Source organism: Anas acuta, chromosome 2 (genome assembly GCF_963932015.1).
Source record: "Anas acuta chromosome 2, bAnaAcu1.1, whole genome shotgun sequence".
Classification (NCBI taxonomy): domain Eukaryota; kingdom Metazoa; phylum Chordata; class Aves; order Anseriformes; family Anatidae; genus Anas; species Anas acuta.
In genome coordinates this window covers 5251019-5276937 of record NC_088980.1, presented here as the reverse complement: position 1 = coordinate 5276937, position 25919 = coordinate 5251019, and the positions used below count along the sequence as shown (strand labels likewise).

Sequence of the window (25919 nt, the reverse complement as noted above, 5' to 3'; positions counted from 1 at the left end):
TGAATCAGTCCCTAAATCTTCAAACACCAAACATCTGAAAAGACACCTTTTATCTTTAGAGGCACGGTCTCCTTTTCATTCAATGAACCTCTTTAGCTATGGCAATAGTTAGAAGGGAGCAGTAGGAGTGGAAACTTGCCCAAGTTCAGTTCTCTTTTTGCTTAAGGACTCCCAAGTAGTAACTAAGCCCTGACTTATCCCATCTAAATCCAGGTTGCTAGTTGAAGTGCCCTCATTAGACATGTAATTGTTCTGAGCTTCCTGTATAGCCAGCGGAAAGAGAGGAGGTTAATTAACCTTCTGAATTAACCTTCGGGAGGTTAATTCATATCTCTTGTGGGGTGAATTGCCTCTAGGGAGTGTCTGTCTCACTCCGTTTGACCACTGAGTTATCCTAAAGCAATTACATATTCATTTTACATATTACCTAAATATAGATGGATTGAGAGACATTACAGTGTATTAAAATGGTGATCTTCTTTTCTGTCTTTGTGAGTTTTTCTTCATTTAGTCACAGGAAGGAAGGGTGACCAAGGATTTAAGAGGGAGCTACAGGGCACGCTCTCACATTTTTCTTGCTTTTTGTCACATAACTCCGTGTCCGTGTCTAGGTTTTAGACACACCTAAGTAAGATGTATGCAAAGCAGCCAGAAACTGTGCAAATCCTGTAGTTGCTCACTTCATTTCAACCTGGATGTTCATTCTGGTGCATCAGAAAGGGTCTGACTCTTTCTGGCAAATGAAGTTTCATTCAGAACTCGTGGTTTATGGTGCATACAAGTGAGCTAAAATACAGCCTTTTGTGTTGAGTCTCTCTCTCATACGGAGCTCTTGTAGCCCAAGCAGAGAAAGCCCAGTTTTACACCACGTATCTGATCTGTCCTGGAATCTGACTATGATGCCAACCAATGCTGTTGTGCTATGTTCATCACAGCCTTTAATGGCCACTAATGAACAAAATTCCTAAGGGACGTTAGTTATAATGCTAGCTTCCTAGGAGTCATATCATGTTATTTTCCGTGTTTTGTCTTAAAGAAAAGAATGCCTGCCATTCACAGCATTGCTGCAGTCTCCACCAGCTGGTTTCCGTCTTTACACTCCTTTTTCAACTGCTAAATTTTAATGCTCAGCTTAGCTTGTGAGATCTGCCAAAGCCACAGGACAGGATCATACAGAGGTGGAAGGCAGCAAGGAAAAGATGTTTCCTGGACAGCTCAAACTCATTTTGAAGGTGTCTCTAGCACTGAACATTTAATGGGTTGTTCTATCCCTGAGATTAGCCCATGGCTTTTAACCATCCGATTCTGAAATCAGAACAAGTTGAACTTTTTGTTCTTGGTTCAGTTTGTGAAATGCAATGCATCAAGATTGTTTTGTTTGGTACTATAAGTGTGCCATAAACTGCAAGTGAAGGGCTCCAGTGGAGGCATTGCGTGGGGATAAGCAGTGTCATTATCATCTTGCTTGGAGAGCTGCCAAAGCCGCTGTGGCCATCGCTGAGATCATTAGAAGGGTTAGGCTGAGATTAGTGTGATGATTGGCACAACTGAGACATTCATTCTGCTCATAAAAGCCAGGACAATAGCTCTGTCTGTCATAAGAGATCAAAGATCAAAAACAATTAAATTCCTCTGGTTTGACAAGTTGCCACATGTCAGCTAAGGCACAGTAACCGACAGCAAGTTGTCCATCTCGAGGGCAAGATGAAATGCACTCCTACCTCCTTGGGGTGGTGTGGAGCACATGCTGCATGATCAGACTCAAAGAACGGTTTTTAGGCCAAAAACTAAGTAAGGCAATCCATGCTCTGCAAGCACTTTAACTTCTGTTGGAGGTTTGGCATCCACGCCAAAAGTTAGGTTTTTCAGACTTACCTGAAATGTAGGATGTCAGGAGGCTGTATGAGATGAGGGCACCGCTGCTGAGGGGCTATCTCGCTGTATTGATAGAGAGGGAATCATTGTAGTAATAAGACATTAACTTAAAGTGGGTCAAATGCTGAAGTTTCTGGGAAAGCACACTCTGAAGAAGTATAATGCTCCCTGCCATAAGTGATTCCTCTGAGATAGGCTCCTGCTTGCCGTTGCAGCTTCTTTTGCTCAGTCATATTTACTGCAGAAGTGTACATCCCAGAGATAACTGGAGAATAGTTGTTCACCTCTCTGTGAGGAATTCTGCTAGGAAAACAAAAACAAAAACAAAAACAAAAACAAAAAATCCTATCAGGATTTGCCACAGGGAAAAAAAAAAAAAGATGAAAAATTGAATCTGGGAATATTTTAAATAAACTGGAAATATTTCTTGTTGGAAAAGATGTTGTCCTTCATGGAGACACTAACTTGCATGCCTTAAACTGCTGATCTTCTGTGATCAGCCAAGTCCTTGACTGCATTGTGCTACCAGAGCTGTTATTTAGTAAAGAAGTTCAAACCGTAGAGAAGCACGGGAGCGTGAAGAATTTGAATTACAGCTCCTTGAGAAGCTGATACATGACTTGAATTTGTGGAGATTTTGCTACTTGGTGATTTTTGCAGAAGAATAGATAATTTCCATGAAAAGAGTTATTTTTGTCCCCTTACTTAAACAAGCACATATTTAGCAGGATTTTTTAAAGTCAGTTTTGATGCTGTCTTTGCAACCAGCCCTACTAAATAGCCTTGACAATCTCTTGAGACCTGAGTTCAGACCTACTAGGATCAAGGGGAAGGCCTTTTCCACTTACGAGGTTTTAGGCCATGGTTTCTATCAATTTAAGATGCATTGAGTTAATTGTTTCCCTATGTTCCTCCAAGGAATCTCAAGAGGTGCATTGCTTTTGACCCTTGATTTATGCTTAGACTGTAAAGACCCTTCCTTTTAACTCGTGTTTTGCACAGCACATAGTTCTGTGGAGCCTGGTGCTCTTCAGCATACAGATAATATGAGTAAATAATAATGACTGTAACCATTATGTGACTGTTGGCCTTGTCAATGAGAACCATCGACCACGCTTCTCATTCACTGGCCAGTAACCGTTTCCAATTATTTTGTGTTCTGCGTTGTGTAGCCCTGGTGCAGATTACGGCTGGCATATGCCAGAAGGAAAGAAGGTTTTCACTCCTTCTCCCCTCTACGTTTACAGCACTGTGACAAGTCCAAAACAGAGGCTCTGGAGGATGATGAGATAGAGGAATTTTACAAGATATTGACAGAGAGAAAGGAAATAGACAAGATCTTCCAAAAGTACGCAGATGCGGAAGGGTTCATGTCCTGCCAGAACCTAGTGAGGTTCCTCTACGAGACACAACAAGAAGAAGATGCTGTTGTTGCTGCACCTCCCTTAATTCAGAGATACGAGCCCAACGAATTAGGTAGGTTGGAAACCCTGGTTGGCTTGGGTCATAATCTTGCTATCTTAATGAACTCTGAATTGCTTTTCTGTTGTTTTCTTCTGCAGCTATATATATGTATGTATGTATATATTTTTTTTCTGACATGCAGTTGGTTACAAGGCAGTGAAATTCCCATGGGAAAGGCTCTGAAGGCTTATTCAAATGTCAAGATCTCAGGTGGCTTGCAAGGTTAAGAATATAGCAATATTTCTGCTCTTTGGAAGCAGGAATAGAGGCAAATATTCTTGAATGTGAGCACCTAGAAAGCTGTAAGTTGATGAGATCTCTGAGTAGAGGGCCAACAAGGTGACAGTTGTTTAGGAGAGCAATCATAGAACTGTTTTTCAGCTCAGAAATTAAGCAAAACAGCAGACTGCAGCATTTGGAGGACACGTTCAAGAAACCAGCGCTGAATCATAGGCTGCCTCTGTGCTGTCCTGGTATACCTTCGTGAGAGGGATGATACTTTGCAGATTGAAAATAGGACAGAAATCTAGCTCAGTCCTTCAAGATGGGGAGATACTAATTCTCTCCCAAATTTGCATTATTTTTCATTTACTCTGTGCAAATCTTGTAGTCATTGGATAATCTAGGATTAATAGGCAGGATTTATCTGTCCATGTTTAGACATCTGACAATGTCTGTGTTGGCACGAAAGAGGCTCAAATGGAGATTTTTGTACTATAGCTATCTAGAAGCAGGTGAAGTAAGTGCTGTCTTTGGCACTTTTAGGTCTTATCGAGGACGGTAAGTGCTGTAAGAGCCTGCTCGTGAAGGGATTTTAAAAGCATTTTCCGACAGAGGAAGCTGTCACCATTATCTGAACAGCATCGATATCTACCATTAGCTGAATGCCTGGGGAGCATGTTTTACCTTTGGGATCCCCTGGAGATCAGCAGGCATCATGGTGAAGATGGCACCACTACCTGGTCGTGTCAGATTTTAACAAGGGGTTTCTGTCTATTTATCTGGCAGCCAAGAAGCGTAACGCCATGACCAAAGACGGTTTCCTGATGTACTTGCTGTCTGAGGATGGGAATATATTCAATTCCTCACACCGTAAAGTTTACCAGGACATGACTCAACCTCTCAGTCACTACTTTGTGTCATCCTCACACAATACCTATCTTATGGAAGACCAGCTTACAGGTCCTAGCAGCACAGAAGCCTACATCAGGTAATGTATGGGTGTGTGTATTTATGTGTTTAAGTGCCTGTGAGGTGCTGATCTCTTTCTTATAGAAGACATCAGGTGCTTGAGACACATTATAAGACACCAGTGCTGCTAGATGTAAGAGAACCAAGAAGCAGTCTGTCACCCTGAGACCAGGGAATGTGGACAGGTCTGCGTTCAAATCAGGGTGAACCATTTGTAAACCAGGTTGGTCATGGCTCCCTTTTCATTGCACTTTGTCCTGGGTCTCTGCTGAACCCCATGTGGTGTTCTTCTGACTGTAAGATAAATAGTTACTACATTTTGGGGCAGGGGAGTCCCTCCCCAGCTCTTCTGTAGCCCCCTTTAGGCACTGGCAGGTTGTTGTAAGGTCTCTCCTGAGCCTTCTCTTCTCCAGGCTGAACAACCCCAACTCCCTCAGCCTCAATATGGCATGGGATCATGTGTGAAAGAGCTTAGAGGGTGCAGAGATTTCTGGGATAAAGCTGGACAGCTGTGTAGAGACTGGAAGAAGCCCAAAATGATGCATAATGTCATGACACTTGCAATCCTTACTGCCTTTTGGGACTATCAGCATAGACGATTCCTTAGAGCCATGCTGGGGTTTGTCTTGGAGAAGGCTAGCTGGAGTGATCCAAAAAAGATATGGGATGTGAGCTAACGCAGTGGTGTGAGTGATCAGGAATCTTCTGTCTGGTCTCTCTAGCTGTTTAGATGCTCCCACATCATCCCTGGACAGAGCAGTGTTGCCTGCTTTTGCCTTTAACAGTGACTGCTGTCTGACGTCTCATGGCCAGATGTTTGCAGTGGCCTTTATTAACTTGCACAAACACCTTATCTTGCTTCTGTTGTCACCTGTGCTTTTATCAAGTGAGACAGTGTTTCCTTATAAGCAAGTCAATGACTGTAATTCTGTCTTTGTATATGATTTATCTGATTACCAGGGAATAATGGCTATCTTGAGTCACAAGCTTAAAGGGGTAGAGAGTGAAATCTGGCACAAACTAATGAAAGCAGCTGTTTGGATTCCTATTACACTATCATAACATTACAGAATTACATTCTGGATGTAAACCAAATAAATCCCATGATTCTTATTGCAATGAGTTAAAGGAGTTGTGTTATTTGAAATGTATGTAAAAGAAATAAGATCACTTCCAAGGCAGGTAAGTCTTTACAGGGGGAACCTCCATTTGAAAAGAAATGAAAATAAGAGTATGGGTATGTAGAAGGGGGAGTTTCAAAGGGGAATTCAATCTGTAGATTCTGTTTGGGAAACTGGTCCTCAGCAGTCTCCCCAGCTGTGACTGAGTTTCCCCATCTCCCTCCCTGACATCCCTGCGGATCCATCCCTTGTGTCTTATCAATCCAGAGGAAGAAGGCACATCATCCAGGCTTCACGAGCTGTTTTTTAAGGCTGTCTTTCTTCCAGTCTAACTTCTCTTGATTTTCTCTTCTCTTCACCATCTTTGGGAAAAGACTCTGGGCACAGACATGAGTGTCCTTTCTCATCTGGCTCTTACTATGTCTCCTTCTTTGGATGGTCCTTACTTTGGACTTTCATGACTTCCTTTCTCAGATCCCAATGTGCTTTCCTTGCTCAACCTTAAGCTCTCTTTGTGAACTCCGAGCTGTCCTGGTCCCATCCTTATTTCATCTGCTTTCCTGTTTTTCCAAGCTCCTCTTTTCTCCTTTTCTCCCTGAACTTCCCATCAACCTTCCCAGGCAATACCTGTGGCCAATCCACTCTCACTTTGAGACAGAGCCAAAGGTTTAAAACCCAACAAGGTCCCTTCTTTGTTTCCAGAGCCCTCACCAAAGGCTGCCGCTGTGTGGAGCTGGACTGCTGGGATGGCCCTAACTCGGAACCCATCATTTATCATGGCTACACTCTCACCTCCAAGATCCTCTTCAGCGATGTCATTAAGGCCATCAAGAACTATGCTTTCAAAGTAAGGATGAGAGACCTGGGACCCTCTAAGATTTCTCCTATTACACAGTTCAAGACTGATAGCAGATCTCTGCCCTTCCAGTAGAGAGCATAAAGAATGAAGACTTCACTTTAACTTTTCTTATGAGTAGAATATGTCCCTCTGTCTAGGCATCCTTGTTCTGCTTTCTGCAGGGATCTGTTCCTGGAAGTCACTGGTGAGACAAGGCACTGCCAGGGGATGAGTTTAAATCTGTACCAGCACAGCTGGATACTGGATCCCACTGCAATGAAAATAACGTCCAACATCTTGAGTATACCTGGTAGAAAATGCAAACGAGCTTTGGATTTGCTTGGCTTTGACGTCTCAGGGTCTGTCCCTAGTTTGCAGGAATTAAGTGTGTGCGCCTTGGAGGGACTTGTGTGAAGGACAGTTTCTGCTCAGGTTTAAAAGGAATGAGCAGGTCTAGGCTCTGGAATGGCAGTCCTGGGCTAGCAGCCTTTAAAATCCTTAGGTTTGTCCAGACTGACTGTGCTTTCTGCTATTTTCCTTCAGTGCACTTGACTTGAGAACCAGCCCCAAGTTTCCTTTGGCGATATTAGGCAGTGGCAAAGCAATACCTTCAGCACACAGGATGTCTGGGGGGCTTCAGGGAACCACATTAGTCCTGTGCAGGAAAGGAGGAAGGATTCAGATCACTTAAGGATCTGAACAAACTCAGGGACTTGCAAAGCTCCCTTCCCAGTCTTTCTGTGAGGTAAGAAGGTGCTCTGACCTGTGGTGCAAGTGGAGTGGGGACACAGGGAGCCTCTCCAAACCTGGCAAGCCCATGGGAGGCATCCTGATCCAGCCTGGAAGGCATCAGCATAGATCTGAGTGGCTACCACACATCTGAATTTGTCCATTGTTTGTCCCTGCCATTGACACACTCATTTCCAGAGCAAACAACACAGAGGTTTTATATCAATTGCTATAGACTGGTGAAATTACCGAGTTCACTGATGATGGATGTTATGTCTTGTCCTAGACCTCACCATACCCTGTCATCATCTCCCTGGAGAACCACTGCAGCCTCGACCAGCAGAAGGTCATGGCTCAGCACATGACGACGATCCTGCAGGACATGCTCTTGGTGGCCCCGGTCGATGGAAGCAAATCGCAGTTCCCGTCCCCAGAGGTGAGCAAGGCCACTCTAGCACTTTCTGCCCTCTGAAGGTGGGACAAGAGCAAGGTCTGTCTTCTTTTTGGGTGCCAGCTGGGGGACTATATGCCTGAGGGGTGGTGGGAACTACAGTTGCTGAGGAACAGAGCTTGTTTGTGAACAGTGGTGGAATAGGAAATACGAATAGCTAGAAATAGCTTCTGCACATCAATCTCCAAAATGACCTCTTGCTCCTTGTTTGCTGTGTAAGGTTTCAGAGGAGACATTCCCGAGGGACTGAGGACATTCCTGGCCCATTTACTGAGGCTAGGCAATTTCCTTCATCCCATGAGGAGAGGATGTAAGGGAGCTGAGTCTTGTGGATCTATCTTGTATCTGCTCCCACACCCCAAACCTGAACACGGCCTCATTCGGGCTAATCCTCTGAAGCACAGGCAGGTTGCTGCACATGAAGGGAAGATTAGCTCCATGAGAAGTGACTACAAATTGTCTCGGTGTTTTTGATCTAGCAAGTCTGGGCACTGCCTGGTTTCATGGTAGGTGAGGCATTTTGCTCGGTGTTGAGGGATGTAGCATACACTTCCCTCCTCCTGTAGTGCCTCAGGTACACTACCGTGGAGACCCAAACTGCTGATTAGGAAGTCAGGAGGGCTGAAAGGACAGCTGAGATTGCTTGCCTCTTGAAACCCAAGGAGAAATTCAGCACAAGTGGCCTAAAATCGGATGTGAGATGTCCTTCTGCTGAGAATGGTGTGGCGTGGCATGGCAGAGGGGATGGGCTTACTGGGGAGATGTCCTAGGGGGACAAGGGGAGGTGGGAGATTGTGTGGAGGACAGGTGCCACTGTGATAGCTCTGAATCAGGGCAGCCCTTCTGGGGGAAGGAGATATACAGCTCTTAACAGCGTACCACTGCATTGATATCATTACCAGGCAATTAGAAAAAAAAAGTGGAAATGGAATTTTCATATATATATATATATATATATATATATAAAAGAACTTTTTTTTTTTTTTTTTTTTTTTTTCCAAAAAAGAAGCCAAAATGTTAACCTTTTCATCTGTTTGTACAGTTTGGGTTAGAGGTTTCTTTCTTTTTTTCTCTCCTAAGCACTTTTCAGAACCAGACTTTTATGTGTGTGAATATCTGCCGTTCCTTTTAAATCGCCTTTCTTTGCAAAAGAAATAATTTTCCCCAAATTGGATGAGAATGCCTAGCCGGAGCTGGAAGCAGTTTGTGGGTGGGATAAAGCTGGCAGTCAGCAGGGGAGGTAGGGGAGGGAAATGAGCCACCCAAAATATCTTCTGTACTTGTTCTCCATCTAAATTTTTTGCTTTCTGACTTTCCCCTTTTGTCTGGGAGTGCTGTGCCTCACTTGATACAATGCCTGCTGCAGGGGGAAGCTGATCTGGGTTAGTCCCTAGGTACCAGTGCAATGAATTAGGATGAATCATAATATTTAATAGTGCTGCTTCAGCAGGACCTTTGCACTGGCACAGACAAGTTGCCTCCAGTGAAGAAGTGACTCTCCCAGGATGAGGTTACACCCAGCATGGAAACAGGTCTCCGCAGGCTGTTACTGGGTTGGAAAATCAGTCTTCAGCATTACGTGCTGGCTTGTTATTTATCGTCAGCGTAGGATCAGGAAAGCTGCTGATGGCTTTTCAAAACACTGCCTTGTGACCAGAGGAATGATATGAAGAAAGAAACGAGAAACACCAGGGAAAGAAATGTGTGATGCGTGTGTATAAGGGAACGACCCCAGCTTCCCAAAGATGTTTTTCCCATTCTTGTGTTCATCTAACCTCCTGCTTTGCTTGCCCAGATGGACACGTGGCCCCAGCTGGAACAAAAGGGCCCAGATCTACGTTAGTGAATGGAGCTGGGCTGATACGCTCCAGTGGAGGGACTGATCCATTTAGTTTAAAGGGAGAAAAAATGTCAAGGTAGTAAAACATATCCTTTTTCCTCTGTTACTTTTCCTCCACTTTCCTGCCACATGAACTAGGAGAGTGTGTTTGTGGAAAATACATTGAAGCCGAAACATTAAGAACAAAAAAAACAACAACAAGAAACCCCTTGGATTTTCCACTTCCTTGTGCTGCTGGCATGAGGAAGCCTGAGGTATTTTGTCTTAGAAAAAGGGTGGGATCCACCTCTGGGAAGAGGTCTGAAAGGCTGTAAATAAAAACAGGCAAAGCATTGCTGCAAAGTGTGTTCGCAGAGCAATGTCAGTAATTAAAAGACCCACACTGTTTGTATTCACGCTAACAATTCACAGTGCAGCACAAGGCAGGCATCTGGTTTATTAGGTCCCATTTAGGAACAGAGTATTGGGCTACACAGAGCATCTAAATACCTCCCCCAAGCTGCTGTCTTTAGGTCCCAATAATAAATTAAAGGTCTATAGGATAAAAGGCCAAAAGCTACAAAAAAAAAAAGGTTCCAGGAAAGCTTCAGGTCAGTGCCAGAGTTGTAGGGAAGAGCTGCTCCAATCTTTTCTGCTGCTTGTTTATTTATCAGGCATTTTTTCCTGATTCCTGACCTGCACAGGGGTCTGCCAGGGCCCTGTCCTTGCATACCAGCTAGAAATGATGCAAAAAACAGTCTTGGAATGAGACTAAAATAGCTGCCAGCCTCACATGCTACTAATCAGCATGTCAAGCATAACCAAGAGCTCTCCAACTCCTTGCTGTTGGACACCCTTCACCATGAGGATGGCTTTGGGCTTAACAGACCTGCCTTGGTGGGTGACCCTTTGGACCACGAGCCCCCCAGGTGAGAGCCCCAGTGCAGTGGCTGGGGTCTCAGCCATCCCACACCTCCCGTGTCCCACCAGCTGTCCCATCACATCCACTACTGAGACCAGCGCCCCCATTCAACATCCCCTTGAGCCATGCAGCTCAGCAGCTGCTTCCAGTATAGCAGCAGTAAGGCACAACTATCTAAATCTCTCAAAATCTCCTTCAATAATGTGCTTCTTCCCCCTCCCTTTTTTTTTTTTTGAGACTTTTTTTATCTTGTGTTGCTACTCATTGTAAAATCTGCAACACCTCAGGCTACAGCTACTCTGAAAGACGTCCACAGATGGAGACATGATAGGAAAAAGTGCTCCTGGTTTGCACATCTCTTAATGAACATGAACACCTTAATCCTCACAGCTTCTCAGAAGTCTGGGGAGATGGCTATCTCCTAAGGTGGCAGTTCTTAGTATATCCACATACCTGAGCATGCCACTTTGGGCTCTGTTTTACAACTAGTTAATATGGTCAGGGCATTGGAGGTGTGGTCCCAAGTGGTTGTCTAAATAGACCAGGTGAATCACATCTTAGGAGTGTTCAGTTCTATTTGTTGACTCTAAAGGAGGTGTGAAGCCATAGAAAGTTTGTAGAGGTGGTTTCTGTTAGGAGTCTGACACTCCCACTGCGACAAAGACTGGAAACCAGATCTTGCCATGGCCTTTGGGCTGCTAGCAGGGGCAGGAAACCCTCAGGTAAAATAATTGCATGTGTGCAGATCTTTTAAACCCTGCTCTTAAAAGCTTTTATCCTGATAAAGAACAGAACATTAGATAGTTGCCATGTCCCTAAGGGAGCAAAGCCTTGTGTCAGATCCATCTCATGCGCAGAGCTGAGCTTGCTTTGGCGTGCCATAGAAAAGATGAGAGAGCAGGAACTCCACTTCTGGAGGACGAAAGCAACATGATTTACAAGGTACACAAGGAAGTGAAAGAGCTGCATTTACTCAACTACACTAAACATTCTCGGTGGAGTCCTGCATCCTTGTAGCTTTTCCCATTTTCCTAAGTTATATTCGACTTCGGGCTTGCCACTGGCAATTGGAATAGCTTTATGGCCTACTTGGAGAGTATTTATTGAGCATTTCAGTTAATGCTTCTTCCTAAGACAAAGGATCTGCTCAGCAGAGCTGAACTGATGAGCTGAGTGTCTCTCCCCTCAGGCTAGAAATAATTAATGTCACATGAAGAGGAACCCAGAGGGTTGGAACAAGTGCTTGTGTGTGTTTGTGTCTGTGTTTGTCAGCTTATTTAAAACCTTTGTAAAGGGATAAGCACTCAAATTTAGGACTTTGCTTCCTAATATCCACGGTAAATGAGGGAGGGCAATGTTTATCACTGGCAGCTTCTGCAGACACATTTTGTCTGGAGTTGTAAAAGCTTAGAAAGGGCTGGTATCTCTGTTGGTAATCCAACAGCCTGCCCCAAATGCATTTTGTCCCGAGTTCCCTACTGCTGAATGGTGAGATGAGGCGGTAAATTTTTTCATGGGATGTTAGAAAGCAGAGGCAGGTAAGAATATAGAGTACAGCAGGATGCTATCTGCAGCCCGGAAAGGACCAGAGGGACTTCCCTGTGTCCCCCTACAACTGTCCCCAGCGCAACCCCTCCAGGCTGGGGCACTCAAAGCATTGCCTGGACACAGCTCAGCCTGGAAGAAGGCTGAGGAGCAGGGGGGCTGGAGGGTGGTCTGGGGACGGGGAGGAGGAGGATGCTGTGTTCTGAACGCTCCTTTGGGCCTTTTATTTCCAGACACTGGTACATTCCTCCCAGCTGCCTCTGTGCAGCTTTTGAATGACAGGGAAAGTGCCCCAGCATAAACAGATCATTTGTGGTAGATGAAGAAAAATCCTCTTGGCTGCTGCTTCAGGTGCTGGTGCCAGATTTCGGCTCAAACCAAGTTTCATCCACGGCGTAGCGGGTCCGTGAGGAGCTGGGCTGGTCTCCGCGGAGACACGATGCAATTTGCTTGCAGCCACAGAAGGGGAATAGCGTTCTTTGCAAATGCCTGTGTTGTTTTTAAAAAGATCCTTGGTTTTCCACAGGCCTGTCATTTGAGAGCAGTGGGGCTTGATTTTGCAGATGTGGAAGGGGCAAATATAGGATGGTGCTGGGAGAAGAGGGGCCATGCTACACGAGTAAAGGGACTGCAGTGGCTAAACCTGAGATCGCCTTTTTCCTGGAATAAGTAGCACCCTCCGTAGCCAGCAGTACCACACACGTGGCAGCAAATCTCCCACTGACTTTACTGGAAGCTGCAGAATCTAGGGCTGCTCCTGGGCTGAATTATTTGATTTTTGAGGTGTAACCCATTCACTTGGAGATTGCATCCAGGCAATACTGCTGCTCCCTGCTGCCAGGATTGCTGCAGCACCGTTTGGGTTCAGTCAGCCCTCTCCAGGCTTCAGCTTTCCTCCCACAGTCTGAACTTGCACAAGAACTGGGTCATGTCAGTGGTGTGGTGTCAGTGGTCTGGTTTGGGAACTCTTCCTTAGGGTGTCCGTGCCCTAACACTTCACCTGCGAGATCCTTTATGTATTCTGGTGCCATGTCTGCTAACCACCAGCTATTTTGTCCACTTCTCTTTGTGCAGCAACTGAAAGGGAAGATCCTTGTGAAAGGCAAGAAGCTGAGCAGACAGGAGGACCCCACAAATGGGAACAACAACCTGGAGGCTGAGGATGTCTCTGATGAAGATGAAGCAGCTGAAATAGAAGATGAATCTGTAAAGACAAAGGTGCAGCAGAAGGGGAAGGTAAGTTTAAAAAAGTAACTGAATCCCTGAAAGGGGCAGATCTGGAAAGGCAGAAAAGCTATGAATTAGATCTTTGTGTATTGCAGAAGGCTTTGAAATCCTGCATCAGGAGATCAGGAGGTCTGGTCTTGTTATCTGATCCCATACCTTATGTTGGCAAACCACCTTCTAGGTGCACTTTGTACCATGCTTGAAAACAAAGAAACAAAAACAATAGAAATATACTTTTGATACGTTCTCAGCTAAAGCAGTTTTGCTCCCTCATGTGAGGACACTTACTTTTCCAGACTGCAGGTCATTGTGAAGGACATATCCCTTATGGACCAGGTTCACAGGTGACATAAATGCATTCAGCCCCACTTATGACAAAGTGGATTGACATTGCCTCTGAATCTGGTCTGATATATGCTTTCCCTCGCTGATATGCCCACCCTTTGAGGGCTTTATTTCCTTCTCTGATCTGTGATCAACAGTGTGTATAATTGTGAAGACTCATTTTCTTTTCTTGCCTTTGGTGGGAGCTGGTGGCTCCCACTTCACCCTTGCATCAAGGCTGTGGAGTCGTTGGCACCAAAGCACTGTGAGAACTTCCTAAGTGAAGATAAAAAAGCCCAAGGTCTGGGGGTGCCCATACATCTTTCCCTTCTCTCTGTTTCCAGGTCTGCATACCTGGCACCAGGACAGTATTTTCAGACCAGTTCATTGCTAAGGCTCAGTTGTAAGGTTTAGCAACTGGCGACAGCCACTGATGCTGAATTACAAATGATAATGCAGAAAGCAGCAGAAAGGGTCTCCCACCAACAAAAAGTGAGAAATTTCATCTGGAGGACATCATGCAACAAGGGGTGCTGGGACAGCAAAGCATCTGTGGTGTAAAATCCCCTCTTAGCTCAGCAATACAGGCCGAGTAGGTTCTGTCTGTGTTTATATCCCTAATCAGTTGTGAGCTGTAATAGCCAAGGTGAAATAGTCATTCACGTAACGGCGTGTGAATGAATGCAGGAGGGACAACCAAGTTGAAGTGAAATATTCTTGGTGGTAGCAGTTGGGAAGTCAGTGATATCACTGGACAGGCCAGTATGGGCTGGTGAAACGTGCCGGTAGCGTTACCTACTGAAGGTCTGAGAGGAGGGATTAGCACTCTGCATGTGCTAAGGACATAGGAAGGGCAGGCTGCCCCTTTAGCGTTCTGCCTAGGGGAGCCCCAAGTCATCAGGGGCATCTTTTCCTGAAATCAGTGGAAAATTAAAGCCCCAGTGATCCTAAACAAAACATAACCATTACTCTTGAGTAGGACTGCAGAAGCTCCCCACAAACCTCTTGCTCCTTCTTTTAGAGTGACACCCTGAAGCTGGCCAAGGAGCTGTCAGACACAGTTGTCTACTGCAAGAGTGTTCATTTCAATGGCTTCGAGGACCCCAGCCACCCTCGGGCTTTCTACGAGATGTCATCGTTCACGGAGAGCAAAGCTCTGAAACTAGCCCAGGAGTCTGGTACGTATATTCTGGCAGAAGGCCATCCCCTCTTCCAGTCCCCCATAAAGTGACAGCTAGTGGTGGTTAGGCATGAGAAAGAGGCATCCCCAGAGATCTAGGTCATGGTCTCCTTGGCCATCCATATCATTTTGAGAAACAGCGGGAGTGACTTAATGTCACGGAGGTTGTCACCAAAAAGGGCACTTTATGCAGGCCAGACTCACTGGACAGAAAAGGGCTATAAACAGCAGCATCAAAGAAAAGCAGGCCCATCACTGAAAGGATTTTTTTTTTTTTTCCTGAAGGAAACAGTTTTATTCATCACAACATCAGGCACCTGAGCCGAATCTACCCTGCCGGGTGGAGGACAGATTCTTCCAACTACAACCCCATCGACTTGTGGAACGTCGGCTGCCAGATCGGTGGGTGCAACTGGGAGCTTGGTGGGGGTCAACCTGGCTGGTTTGGTCATAGAATCATTAAGGTTGGAAAAGCCCTCCAAGATCATCTGGTCCAACCATCCCCCTACCACCAATGTCACCACTAAGCCATGTCCCCAAGCACCACGTCCAACCTTTACTTGAACACCTCAGATCTCTCAAGCCCTAGAGGAGGGCTGTACCATAAGGGACAAGCTGTGACCTGAGATCTTTCCAGTCAAAGCAGTGCCTCTAGTTTGCTCCTGGGACACTGAAGCCCTGATGGCATTCTCATGTCTCAGAGACATGATGAAAAGGTCTTGCAGCTTGCTAAGTGAATTATCTTGTAGCTTTCATTCAGAAAACCTGGTGCAGCATATGTAGGACTAAGGCCCAGGATAAAGATGGGCTTCTTTAGAAGTGGCTAAAGAGGTTAACATCACCTTGGGGAAATCAGGGGAGAACTGAGCAGGCTGTGGGATCTGTGTGACCTCACTTTGTGGTATTAATGAAACTGTTCACAGACACTGCTTCCAGATTTGACATCAAAGCTTTTAAAAAGATAGGGGCAAATTAGAAAGGATACAGGAAATCTGCCTGGTGTCAGGAGAACTGTGAGGTTTGATCTATTTTGGGCAAAGGACAATAAAGAGGTGATTTGATCACAGTTTCTCTACCGGACTGCATAAGGATTTCAGACTGTGAGGAGCTCTGTAGTGTAACCAGCAGAGGTCCCTGAGGGTGGCAAATGGAGATAGGTGTGTTTGGGCTGGAAAATAGGTTTTATAATGAGGTTAAGTAGCTAGAGAAACAATCTGAGAATGATCTGTGGCTTCATGAATGGGTTTATGTGAAAGATGAGGTTTTTCAACCAGGTGACGTGAATTCAGTGCAGGACATTTTTTGATCCTGTCGTAGGTAGGAAGAAAACTGAGGTAGCTACCATGGCTCCTTCTGCCTCTAACATCTCTGAATGGAAGAAATCCTCAGGGGAAGCAGGCTTTGGGGGTCAGAGGTTATCACTGATCTTTGCAGCATGGAAAAGTCAATGGTTATGTCCATGAAATGTAATTTCATGTGAACTGAATTGGTATACTCTCATTGATTTATCTGAAAGTGACTGAATTTATTTGTTTATGTTGCAGTTGCCCTAAATTTCCAGACAGCAGGCACAGAAATGGATGTCTACCAGGGTCGGTTCCAGGACAATGGGTTTTCTGGGTATGTCTTAAAGCCGGAATTCCTCCGGGATGAACAAACCAAATTCAATCCAAAATCCATCACAGAAGGAACATGGGGGACAAAGAAGAAGCTTCTGCTTAAAGTAAGAATAGAAGTTGGAAACTTATCTTAGTGGCATCCATTTTTTTGGGGGGGTTATAGGTTGTGCCTTCTCCTGGTCCCACGTGGGCAATGTTATCCCAGCCCTACTCATTTCCCACTGCCAGTGTCTCTGCTTCAGTCCTGCATGGGCTCTCATCTTCCAGGGACTCGCTCACGTTTAATATTTGTCAGCAGTAGAAGTTAATGACAGTATTCACCCTAAAGGAACACACAGGCGTTTTATAGACAGGCAGTCAACAGTCACTGCTGTTATTTCCAAGTATCGTCTGATCATTTTGGGGAGAGAGAGAAGCTGACTTTTCCCTGACCCAGACCAGCTGGCTGCACTGCAGCAACGTTCATTAGGTGCTTTAGCTCCTGACAGCTTCCTCTGAAGAATGTCACAGTGTTGGCTCTGAAAGACCAACACCAGCAACAAGTCCTGTGCTCCTGGAGAAGGAGAGGGATGTTTGTCAGGGAACCCCCTCTCCTACCGATGTTCTGACCTTTTCTTCTGTTTCCCCCACAGATCATCTCTGGTCAGCAGCTGCCCAAGGTAAACAAAAGCAAAAACTCCATCGTCGATCCCAAGGTAACGATTGAGATCCATGGCGTCCAACAGGATAACAACAAGAAGCAGACCAGAGTCATTGAAAACAACGGTAAGGGTTTTTCTTTCATGCCGTGACCCCTGGGGCAGTAATTCTTTGGTTTTCTGTAGCAGTGTGTTCCTCATCAAGACCTGCTGCCCTGTGGCCAGGCCTGCTCCGATGCACCCGAGCTGGCTCACACTAAGCAGATCCATCAGATGCTGTTGGTGTACTTCAGTGCAATGAACCTGGTTATATAGCTAGCCCCACAAACTGTCCCCATGGGGCATTTCTTTTATTTTTTTTTCTATCTCTTCTCTGTCTGAGGTGTTTAGAGGTAGAAATTACCTGTAAAACATCAGCCAGCTGAATTGCTTTTAGGTTGGCTGCCAAATCTGCAGACCCAGAGCTTTGGAAGTGTTCTTTACCTCCATGCAGTTGGATCTGACCTGGGACACAAAGTTTCCCACCAAGATCTTCCCAGAGAAGGCCTCTGGTGAGGCTGATTTTATTTAGAAAGAGCCACAAACTCATAAAAGAGTGAGGTAGGAAGGGAGGTCCAAAACAGGACCTAAGTTAACTCACGTTGTTCACTGTATTGCCCAGATGGATTCTGAGTGTCCCAAAGGATGGAAATTGTCCACGCTGTCTGGGCAAGTGATCCAGTCTTTCAGGGGCTGAATACTGTGGCAGAGACAGCAGAGGGCAGGTTCAGCCCTCTCTTCTGAGGGAAGACAAGGCAGTAGGAGTCTGAGAGTCTGAGAAATCAGACCTCCCCCTCCTGCAGACAGACAGACACATAGGTACACCCAGACACATGCACACACTGCTTTTCTTGCGTGAAGCAAAAGCCCAGCACTAGAAAGGCACCACATATTTTCCTCTCTGCTAACATTGTTTCCCTTTTCCTCCTTTCCTGTTTGAGTAAATCTGGCCTGGCTCCCAAAGCTCATGATCATTTCCTTTGCCTACAATGATTTTTAGAATGTCTCGAGTGGAGGCTAAGGAACATTTTAGATCTGCCAGGCTTATTCCTGAGGGCTGCTTAGCACATCTCCATGGCCAGCCCACAGCTGCCTGGAGAGGGGCAGGAGCGATGCTGGAAGGGAGCTCAAGGGGTGCTGAAGGGAGAGTAGCCCCAAAATTCCAAATAGATTGCAACAACCCAACCCAATTATTTTGCTATGGTGCCTTTGATTTTGCTTTTTTGATAGCACCTTCAGGGCCAGCTGACAGACCGCTGCCTCCTGCCGAGTCATCCACAGACCCTCCAGGACCGGCAGGCTTGAGCTGATGTTTTGCTGTCCTGGGGCTTCCGTGGTGCACAGGCTGTGCCAATGGCAGTGGGGTTTCAAACAGGATGTCCTCTTCTCCTGTTTGTTTCTGGGGAGTGGTTTGTTGAAACTGCAGGGAGCACCCGCAGTGACTTAGTGGGAGAGCACTGCGCTTGCTTTTTGTCTCTCATTTGATGGGGCTGTTGTCATTTTGTTTGCTTTGTGAGTCTGGATCACAAGATCCTTAGACATAAAGCCCCAGAGAGCTGTCATAACACAAAGGCACATTTCTCTCCACTTCCCCCGGGTCTGGGGCTGTAAAAGTCTGCTGCTGGTCCAACACAACCCAAGATGTCTTATCCATGTATCAGCCAGCGAGAGCCTTTGGAGCAGGGCTGAGTTCAGCCCCATTCTGCCCCCTGCTGCCTTCTGGGGATGTGGTGCTGAGGCCTGCAGTGAGCAGCATAAACTGAAGGATTTATTAATTAATACCAGGCAGCGATTCAGTGTCAGAGTTGGGAACAAGTCTCAGCATCTCCTGAGACCTCTGACCTGGGTCAGGTTAGGTTCCCAGCCAGGCCAAGTCCCCATCCTTATTTGCAAACATCTCTGACCAACATTCTTGCTTGTGAGCATCTCCTACCTTCCTCCTTGTCTGCGAGCAGCTCTGATCTCCATCCTTGTCTGTGTTGCTCAGGCTTTAACCCGAAGTGGGAAGAAGAGTTTACGTTTGACATAGAGATCCCTGCACTTGCCCTGGTCCGCTTTGTGGTGGAGGACTTTGACATGTCAACCAAGAACGACTTCATCGGGCAGTATACGCTTCCCTTCACTAGTCTGAAGCAAGGTAAGGCCCTCTGCCCTCTTCCTCACGCCCACTGATGCCTTTGGGTATCTCCAGTGTCCTACGTGAGAGGTCCAGAGCCCAGAACACTTTGGGTCAGGATGGGTCCTTGCTCTGGTATCTGAACAAGATGATAAATGATTTACTGAGCAGCTGTTGCACGCTGACTCCTGGGAGGGGACACGCTTGTCACCATGGGCCTTGGACATGTTGTGTTTTAACAATGCTCAAAGCCATGCCTCTCTGACCTAGCTGTTCTGTGGGGCAGAGGGAGCAAAGCGCTCTCAGAGACGGGGAAATGTTCCTGCGGGGTCTTGGCAAACGTTAGGAAATGTTTTTCCGACCGGACTAAAGGCCACTCTCCATCTGTGTCTGTGCTTCCAGGTTACCGCCACATCCATCTCCTGACCAAGAACGGCGACCCGTACTCCTCCTCCACCCTCTTTGTCTACATCAATATCCAGGACTGCGATTAGCAGCTCGGCTCTTCCAGGGTGCAGCGGGCCTTGTTACAGCCCTAGAAGGAACGCAGCGTGTGTCGGCTGCCAGTGCCAGGGTCCCACCTGATCCCCAGTGCCTTCTCTGGAGCAGCACACGGTGCCCCACAGGGCCCTGGTCTGAAATAGCCATCGACTCTCTCCCTTCTGTGTGCTGGAAACATCCTAATGCTGCTGTTGAGATTAATCCTTTCGTACCTGTCCAACCAATCCAGCTGTGTTTTTTAGTTCACTTTACTTTAGTGTGATTTTCAATTCTGCTTTTAGCAAGAGGATAGGGACTCCTTTTTCGCAAATTACAGTGCTTGGTGTGGGTTCCAATCAAGCATCTGGACAAAACACTCCACATCTGTGCAAGAACAATGCACCCTACCACTAAAAGCAGTGGCTAGAAACCAGGTGACTTCTTGCAGCTTCAGATGTCAGACATCCTTCACCATCTGAAGTCCTAAACGAGGACACAATTCTCCTCTTGTCTGTTACAGATTAAAAAGAAAGCTGCACTACAAAGGGCCACGTTATATAACTTGACTTTTCTTTTGTATTATAATAAAAAATACATGAACACTACTCTGCCTGCGTGCCTGGCTCCCAGCCAGGTCGCTTCGCATTCAAAGCCTGGCTCTTACCCTGTGAAGGAGAAAGAAGCTGCCGAGCGGCAGATTTCCCTCTAACCCAAAGTGAAATCCACTCAAAGGGACCTCAGAGAATGTCTTTTGCCGATGACAGTGGAAATACACTGAACTGACAGTAGGGCTTTTTTCTTTTTTTTTTTAAATGCAGAAAAACTTTGTGTTTTTTATAGCAAAACCTCCTTTTAACACAAGAAGTGGCGGTAGAAATGGTTTTAAATGTTAGCTCAGTCCCAGTTGCACTGTAGAGGTAACCTAGCACAAGCAGAAAAAAGCGTTTTGAACAACCCAATATTTATGGCAAAAGGTGTTTTTTTTTCAAGCACAACTACAGAGTTAAGTGAATAGTGTTGAGATAAAATAATATATGTTTTCCAGTTCCAGCTATGTTACTAACACTATGTTAGACTATTAAAAGGACAAAAAAATAATCTGGAAAAGTCCAATTCCTCGTCACTGTTTGCCTCTTTGACTTACCTGAATGCAACATGGATGAATTTGGAGACAGACCTACTTAATTTCTTAAATCTGTCAGTCTTTTGGGGGGTTTGTTTTTTCGTGGCTGGCATTGGAGAGGATGGGCTTCTACCAAAGAGGTTAATTTCTGTTTACACAAATTCCAGTCCATTCAATCCTCCATCTTTTTCTGAGTCTAAAATAGCTTGGATTTAGTGATCCTTGGGCCCACTGCAAAACTGGGCTTCTTTTAGTCCAACCTGGAGTTTGTTATGCTGCAGTAATGCTGGACACATTGATTTTTCCTCTTCACTATAATTATCTGTGATGTTGTAAACCATTGCCAGATTAAATGTGAATTATATCCACACCAAAAAGGCTGAAATTGACTTAATTACCTGCGGCTGAAGGCACCGAGGCAGAGCTGGGTGTCCTGCAGTGACATGAACTTTCACTCAGCTCACCTGTAGGACAGGGAACATCGCACCAGGAGGCACGTTGGAAGGCCAAGGTTGGAGCATCCTTAGCTCTACCTCAGAGACACCCTGAGTTTGGGCCACCCAGGCTCCCAGGACGCTCCGAACATTTTGTTTTAAGGATGGGAGAGATGAGAGCTGGGGGAGATGGGCAGGCAGGGGCAGGACCTCACTGTCCATCCACGGTCAGGGTGGGTTTAGATGGACTACGTGGAGAAGCCAAGGCTGCCGCTGCCTGTTGTGGAGGTAGGCAAGATCTGTGGGAAGGCAACATCCCTTGTGGGACAGGTAGAGAGTTCAGGGGAAATGTAGAGGGGTCAGGAGAAGAGCAGCAGATGTGGGCCACGACCCACCAGACGCTGCAGCAAAAGCAAAAAGTGGCATGAAAGGGAGGATGCGGGTGAGAAACTGCCCTTTTATTCGTAAGACAGAGGCAGAGAGTAAAACCAGCTCTCCCCATGAGAAGAGGAGAGCAGCAGCAGTTTCCAGCAGGCCTAAATGTCAGAGATCTATTAATTGTAAAACAAAAATATAAAAAATAATAATAAATAACCCTGCTGGTTTCTGAGTCCTGGTAGGACTGCTCTGTTCCCATTTGCTGGTGAGCATCATGGCAGCACGAACGAAAGCAACACGTAGCAAACCAGCTTCATCTCCTTTACCTGATAGGGTTGCCACTGCTCTCCGTTGATTGCATGATGCTTATTAGGCCCCCTGTCACTCTGTGTGGGTGTTTCTGTGGGTCTGGGGCTGGACCCTCAAGCAGAAATGAGCCGAAGCGGTGCAGGAGCATGGAGGTAATGATGTGGTTGTGGCTTATATGAAGAAACCACCAATTTGTAAATGCAAAGATCTGTCCAGAAGAACCCACTGCCAGTAGGTCCGTGCCTCCAGACCTCCTGGGTACTGCATGAGAACCCTCTGCTCCTCAACCAACACATTGGCAGCTCCTCAGCTCCAACCCCATGTCCCTGCAGCAGGGGTGGGCAGTCAAGAACAACGTGGGGAACGGGGGGTTCAGGAGCAGAGTGCATGGGCTGGGGAGATAAACGGACCAGACTGTGGTGTTTAGGACTCTCCTTCCCAAGGAAGATCCCAAATGCCATCAAAGACCAGGTGTTTGAAGGAGCTGTGGCCCTGCAGAGCTTTTCTCCACCACCATCCTACCCCACACACTGACCAAAGACACTTACAGTGCTGCTGTTGGCTGTTTATTTGGAATCACCCATCAGGCTGGAAATAGAGTAAAGCTTTAAAACCACATCTTTGGGGTTTTTAAACATATGTTTTTCCTCCTTTCCTATATAGTCGCATCCCTTCATCACTGATCACTCACATTTCCCCTGTCCCCTCCAATCAGATTGAGCTCATACCCCAAACCCTCCCAGCTTTGCCAAGGCTCTGGTCTGTGGGGAGGTGGGCTCAGACTCACCTGCCCCCAGTCACGCTCATGGTAGGACCAGAGATGTTGTCTGAATGGAAAAAAAAAAAAAATCAGTCTTCTTGGGCAGTCAAAATCAACAGCTGCATCTAGCCTTTAATCTCATCATCTTCTTGAAATAGATTAGCTAATAAATATACTCTAAATATATATATTTTTTTCCCAACCCATTTTTTATTTGTTTTACCTGCATTAGGCTATGCATGTTAGTCTATAATTGATCCTTGCTGGCTTATGACGAGGAGCTTTTCTGCAGGGTGAGAAGAGGCCGACCTGGCTAGTTGTACTCCATGGGCTGCCCCATCACATATCTGGCCACTCCACTGCCTTTTCCTGACCCCAAGGCTCTCTCCCTAGGGCTTTCCCCTTCTCTTCCCATCCAGAATTTATGTAACAGCTACAAGTGGCCCTTGTCTTGCCTAAATTTAAACTGCTCCAAACAAAGGAAGATCATGGCCTTGTGGATGTGGCAAATTGCAAAAGGGAGAGGAAAAGAAGAGGCTACAACACAGCTGTGAAACACACTTGTCTTCATGACTATTAGCAATAAAGTGTCCAAAAGGGGCAAAAACATCCTGCAAAGCCATTCTGAGAAAGGTTTTGTCTCCTTGTTTTGGGGACTTGCAGGGAGAAAGGAGCCATCCCCTGAACAGTGGCTGCTGGAATAACTGCGTTGGAGCTTGGCCTGATTAAAACGTTGGGTTGGGTTCGTTGAGCAAATGTCTGTACGTCCTCCCTGCAGCTCTTAAGAGAGCAAGGGTTGGTCCCAGAGTCACTGGATGCTGGGTGGCCCCTGCAGGCTCAGAAGAGTCCACACTGCTTCTTCTCATTCTGCTGCTTCCATTTGGGCATCTGGTAGAACTCATGTTTGGACTTCCCAAAGATATCGTGGAAATCAGCGTCGGAGAGATAGTACTGCAGCAGGGCGAGAGAGCAAGGAGAGGTCAGCATGGGCTTTTGTGAAGGCTGGGACACCTCCATCAGCTGTGGCCCTTCCTCACCGTGCCATCCCCTGAGTCCAGGCAAGCAGCTCGTGTCCTGCTGTCTGTCCTCGTGTTGGCAAATGGAACGTCCCAGCAACTGTTTCTCATCCCGCTGCCCAGAGCACCAGAGGAATAAAAGCCCACCAGCCCAAAGGGATGCCCTGGCTTTGAAAATTAGCATGCTCTGGTTGGAATTTGGTCCCTGCTGATCATACTGAGGCCAGGACAATTAATGCTGATTCAGAGAAACTCTGCTGGCCTGACTTCTGAGTGGTTTCTCAGGCAGTGATTCACAGTGAAAGCATCTCCCCCTGGCTTAATTGCCCCCTGAATATTCCACTAGAAGTGCTCACTGCTATTGCTGGAAAGACAGGAACTCAGACAGTGGTCTCAGGAAGACCCTGTGGGACATGGAAGTTGAGTTTTCTCCAGCATTTCGAGTAAAATAAAGGACTCTTGTACAGCCCAGCTGAAATACAGCCATTAGCACATGGGCATTGCTGCAGGGCAGAGCTGCTGGCCCTGCAGCTCTCTGGCCAGATGTAAATCTGGCTATGACACTGGTCTTTGCCTGAAGGTCTGCTAGGGCAAGAAACTGGTCAAACATGGGTTGTAGGAAACAGAGGGAAGCATTCCCCTGTGTCTCTCCCAACAGCTTGCTTGCACTCAACTACAGATGTTGGCAAAAGTGTGGGGCTGAAATATGGTGCTCCTCCCTGCCCTTCTCAGTGGGTTTTGCTGAAATCTAAGCTTCTGACAACAAACAAACAAAAACAAAAAATACCAAGATCCCTTCTGGAAGGAGTTTCAAATGAAAATAAAAACCTACAGCCCAGGCAAAACACACCTCCTGGTTTCATTCTGAGCTGCCTTTAGAACATATTTTTTTAATTAACTATTTAAAATTCACTTTTCTTCCATTAAAAAAAAAGAGGAGTATTTCAACTACAGTAAAACTACCACAATTTCCTCTCACATCAAACTCCTGCTTTTTCAATAGAGCTCCATGTCTAGCTGTCATCTCCTTGAGCCTCAAGTAGGATTTAATAACCCAAGGTGCCTGTGCTCTTAGCCTGCAACTAAGTTCCAGGCTGAGCTACAAAGACATCAAACCGGCAGTGCTGTCACCTCTTTTTTAGTGGGATCCACTCCTTCTGGAAGTTCATCCACGGTCTTGTTCATCAGCACCTCCCGGGAGTAGATTCCTTCGCCATTGGGCATTGGGAAAGGGCTGCTGTTGGTGTAGCTGCTGCTGTTGGTGTAGCTGCTGCTGTCGGTGTGGTTGAAGTGGGATTTGTACTCGGGGGAAGCACTCGCTGTGCTTGAAACAGCCAAACTGGTCATGCTGAGGGTTTTCTTGCTCAGGCTGATGTTGTTAAGGTCCTGCCAAATGGAGGAAAAGATGTCAAGAGAAGCAAGGCAACTTGGGGGTTATCCACAAGTCTTTCTTTCTGGTGGGGTTAAAGGGACTGTTCCTGGCACAGAACATCTGCTGCTCTGCCGCTTTGGAGAGCCAAAGCATCAAGGAGAAAGTCGACACTAAAACATCAGGCCAGCACTTCCATCAACATTACATCAAGATGTTAGGACTGTTAAAAGCACAGCCCTGTTGAGAGCCCTTAGAAATAACTGAAGACACTTCAAGTAGTCTCATTTTTCTCAAGATAATGGCAGAGAGAGGATGCACATGGGAGTACAGACAGTAAGATTAGATATCTACCATGTCTGAAACTTCTAAATTATGTGTCCCCTTTGCTGTGCTGGCATCTCCTTGTTCAAAGCCCCTACCACATCCTTCCAACCTTCCCCCTGCTCCTGTCCAGAGCAGAACCGATCCCATGTGACAATAGTTTTTGGGATTGATGGGACCTTGTGATCTCTCTGCAGGATATCCCACTAGACTGTGTCCTTCTTGACCAGGGACCCCATTTCTGGGGTCTTGGGGCCACAGCACTGCAAACTGATCATGCAGATATTAATTTTATTCTCTGTTAGCTGCACACTTTTGCACGTGTAGTTTAGAAAGCAGCTGACCAGTCTCCTGCCCTCAGGTGCCTCTGTACAGGACTGGAAAAGGCCCAGGAGATCTGGGTGTATTTATGGGTTATTAACCACGACTCCTTCTGCTTCTCACTGAGGAGCACGGCTCTGATCCTGACAGTTTGAGGTCCCCACATCTGTTCTGGCCATTACAGCTTCTTCTTCAAGCAGTTAGTTGTGGTGAACTGGGATTCAGCCTCTTTTCACAGGTAACTGGTGATAGAACCAGAGGGAATGGCCTCAAGTTGCGCCAGGGGAGGTTCAGGTTGGAAATGAGG

At 46.3% G+C, this 25919-nt stretch overlaps 2 protein-coding genes across 6 annotated transcripts in view; one reads left to right on the top strand and one right to left on the bottom strand.

Moving 5' to 3' along the window:
- The window catches only part of PLCD1 (phospholipase C delta 1), a 52755-nt gene extending 31677 nt beyond the window's left edge, over window positions 1–21078 (top strand). For all 3 annotated transcript variants that reach the window (XM_068673336.1, XM_068673337.1, XM_068673335.1), the window contains exons 5-15: window positions 3123–3351; window positions 4348–4549; window positions 6354–6498; window positions 7505–7654; window positions 13030–13191; window positions 14528–14684; window positions 14972–15088; window positions 16231–16409; window positions 16938–17070; window positions 18970–19119; window positions 19501–21078. In XM_068673336.1, the coding sequence (XP_068529437.1) occupies window positions 3123–3351; window positions 4348–4549; window positions 6354–6498; window positions 7505–7654; window positions 13030–13191; window positions 14528–14684; window positions 14972–15088; window positions 16231–16409; window positions 16938–17070; window positions 18970–19119; window positions 19501–19592 (1716 nt within the window). In that variant the 3' untranslated portion in view covers window positions 19593–21078. The remainder of the gene's footprint in view (window positions 1–3122; window positions 3352–4347; window positions 4550–6353; window positions 6499–7504; window positions 7655–13029; window positions 13192–14527; window positions 14685–14971; window positions 15089–16230; window positions 16410–16937; window positions 17071–18969; window positions 19120–19500) is intronic.
- A 2053-nt stretch (window positions 21079–23131) lies between these two features.
- The window catches only part of VILL (villin like), a 31950-nt gene continuing 29162 nt past the window's right edge, over window positions 23132–25919 (bottom strand). For all 3 annotated transcript variants that reach the window (XM_068673333.1, XM_068673332.1, XM_068673334.1), the window contains exons 19-20: window positions 24730–24984; window positions 23132–23533 (exon numbers count right to left, since the gene is read on the bottom strand). In XM_068673333.1, the coding sequence (XP_068529434.1) occupies window positions 23420–23533; window positions 24730–24984 (369 nt within the window). In that variant the 3' untranslated portion in view covers window positions 23132–23419. The remainder of the gene's footprint in view (window positions 23534–24729; window positions 24985–25919) is intronic.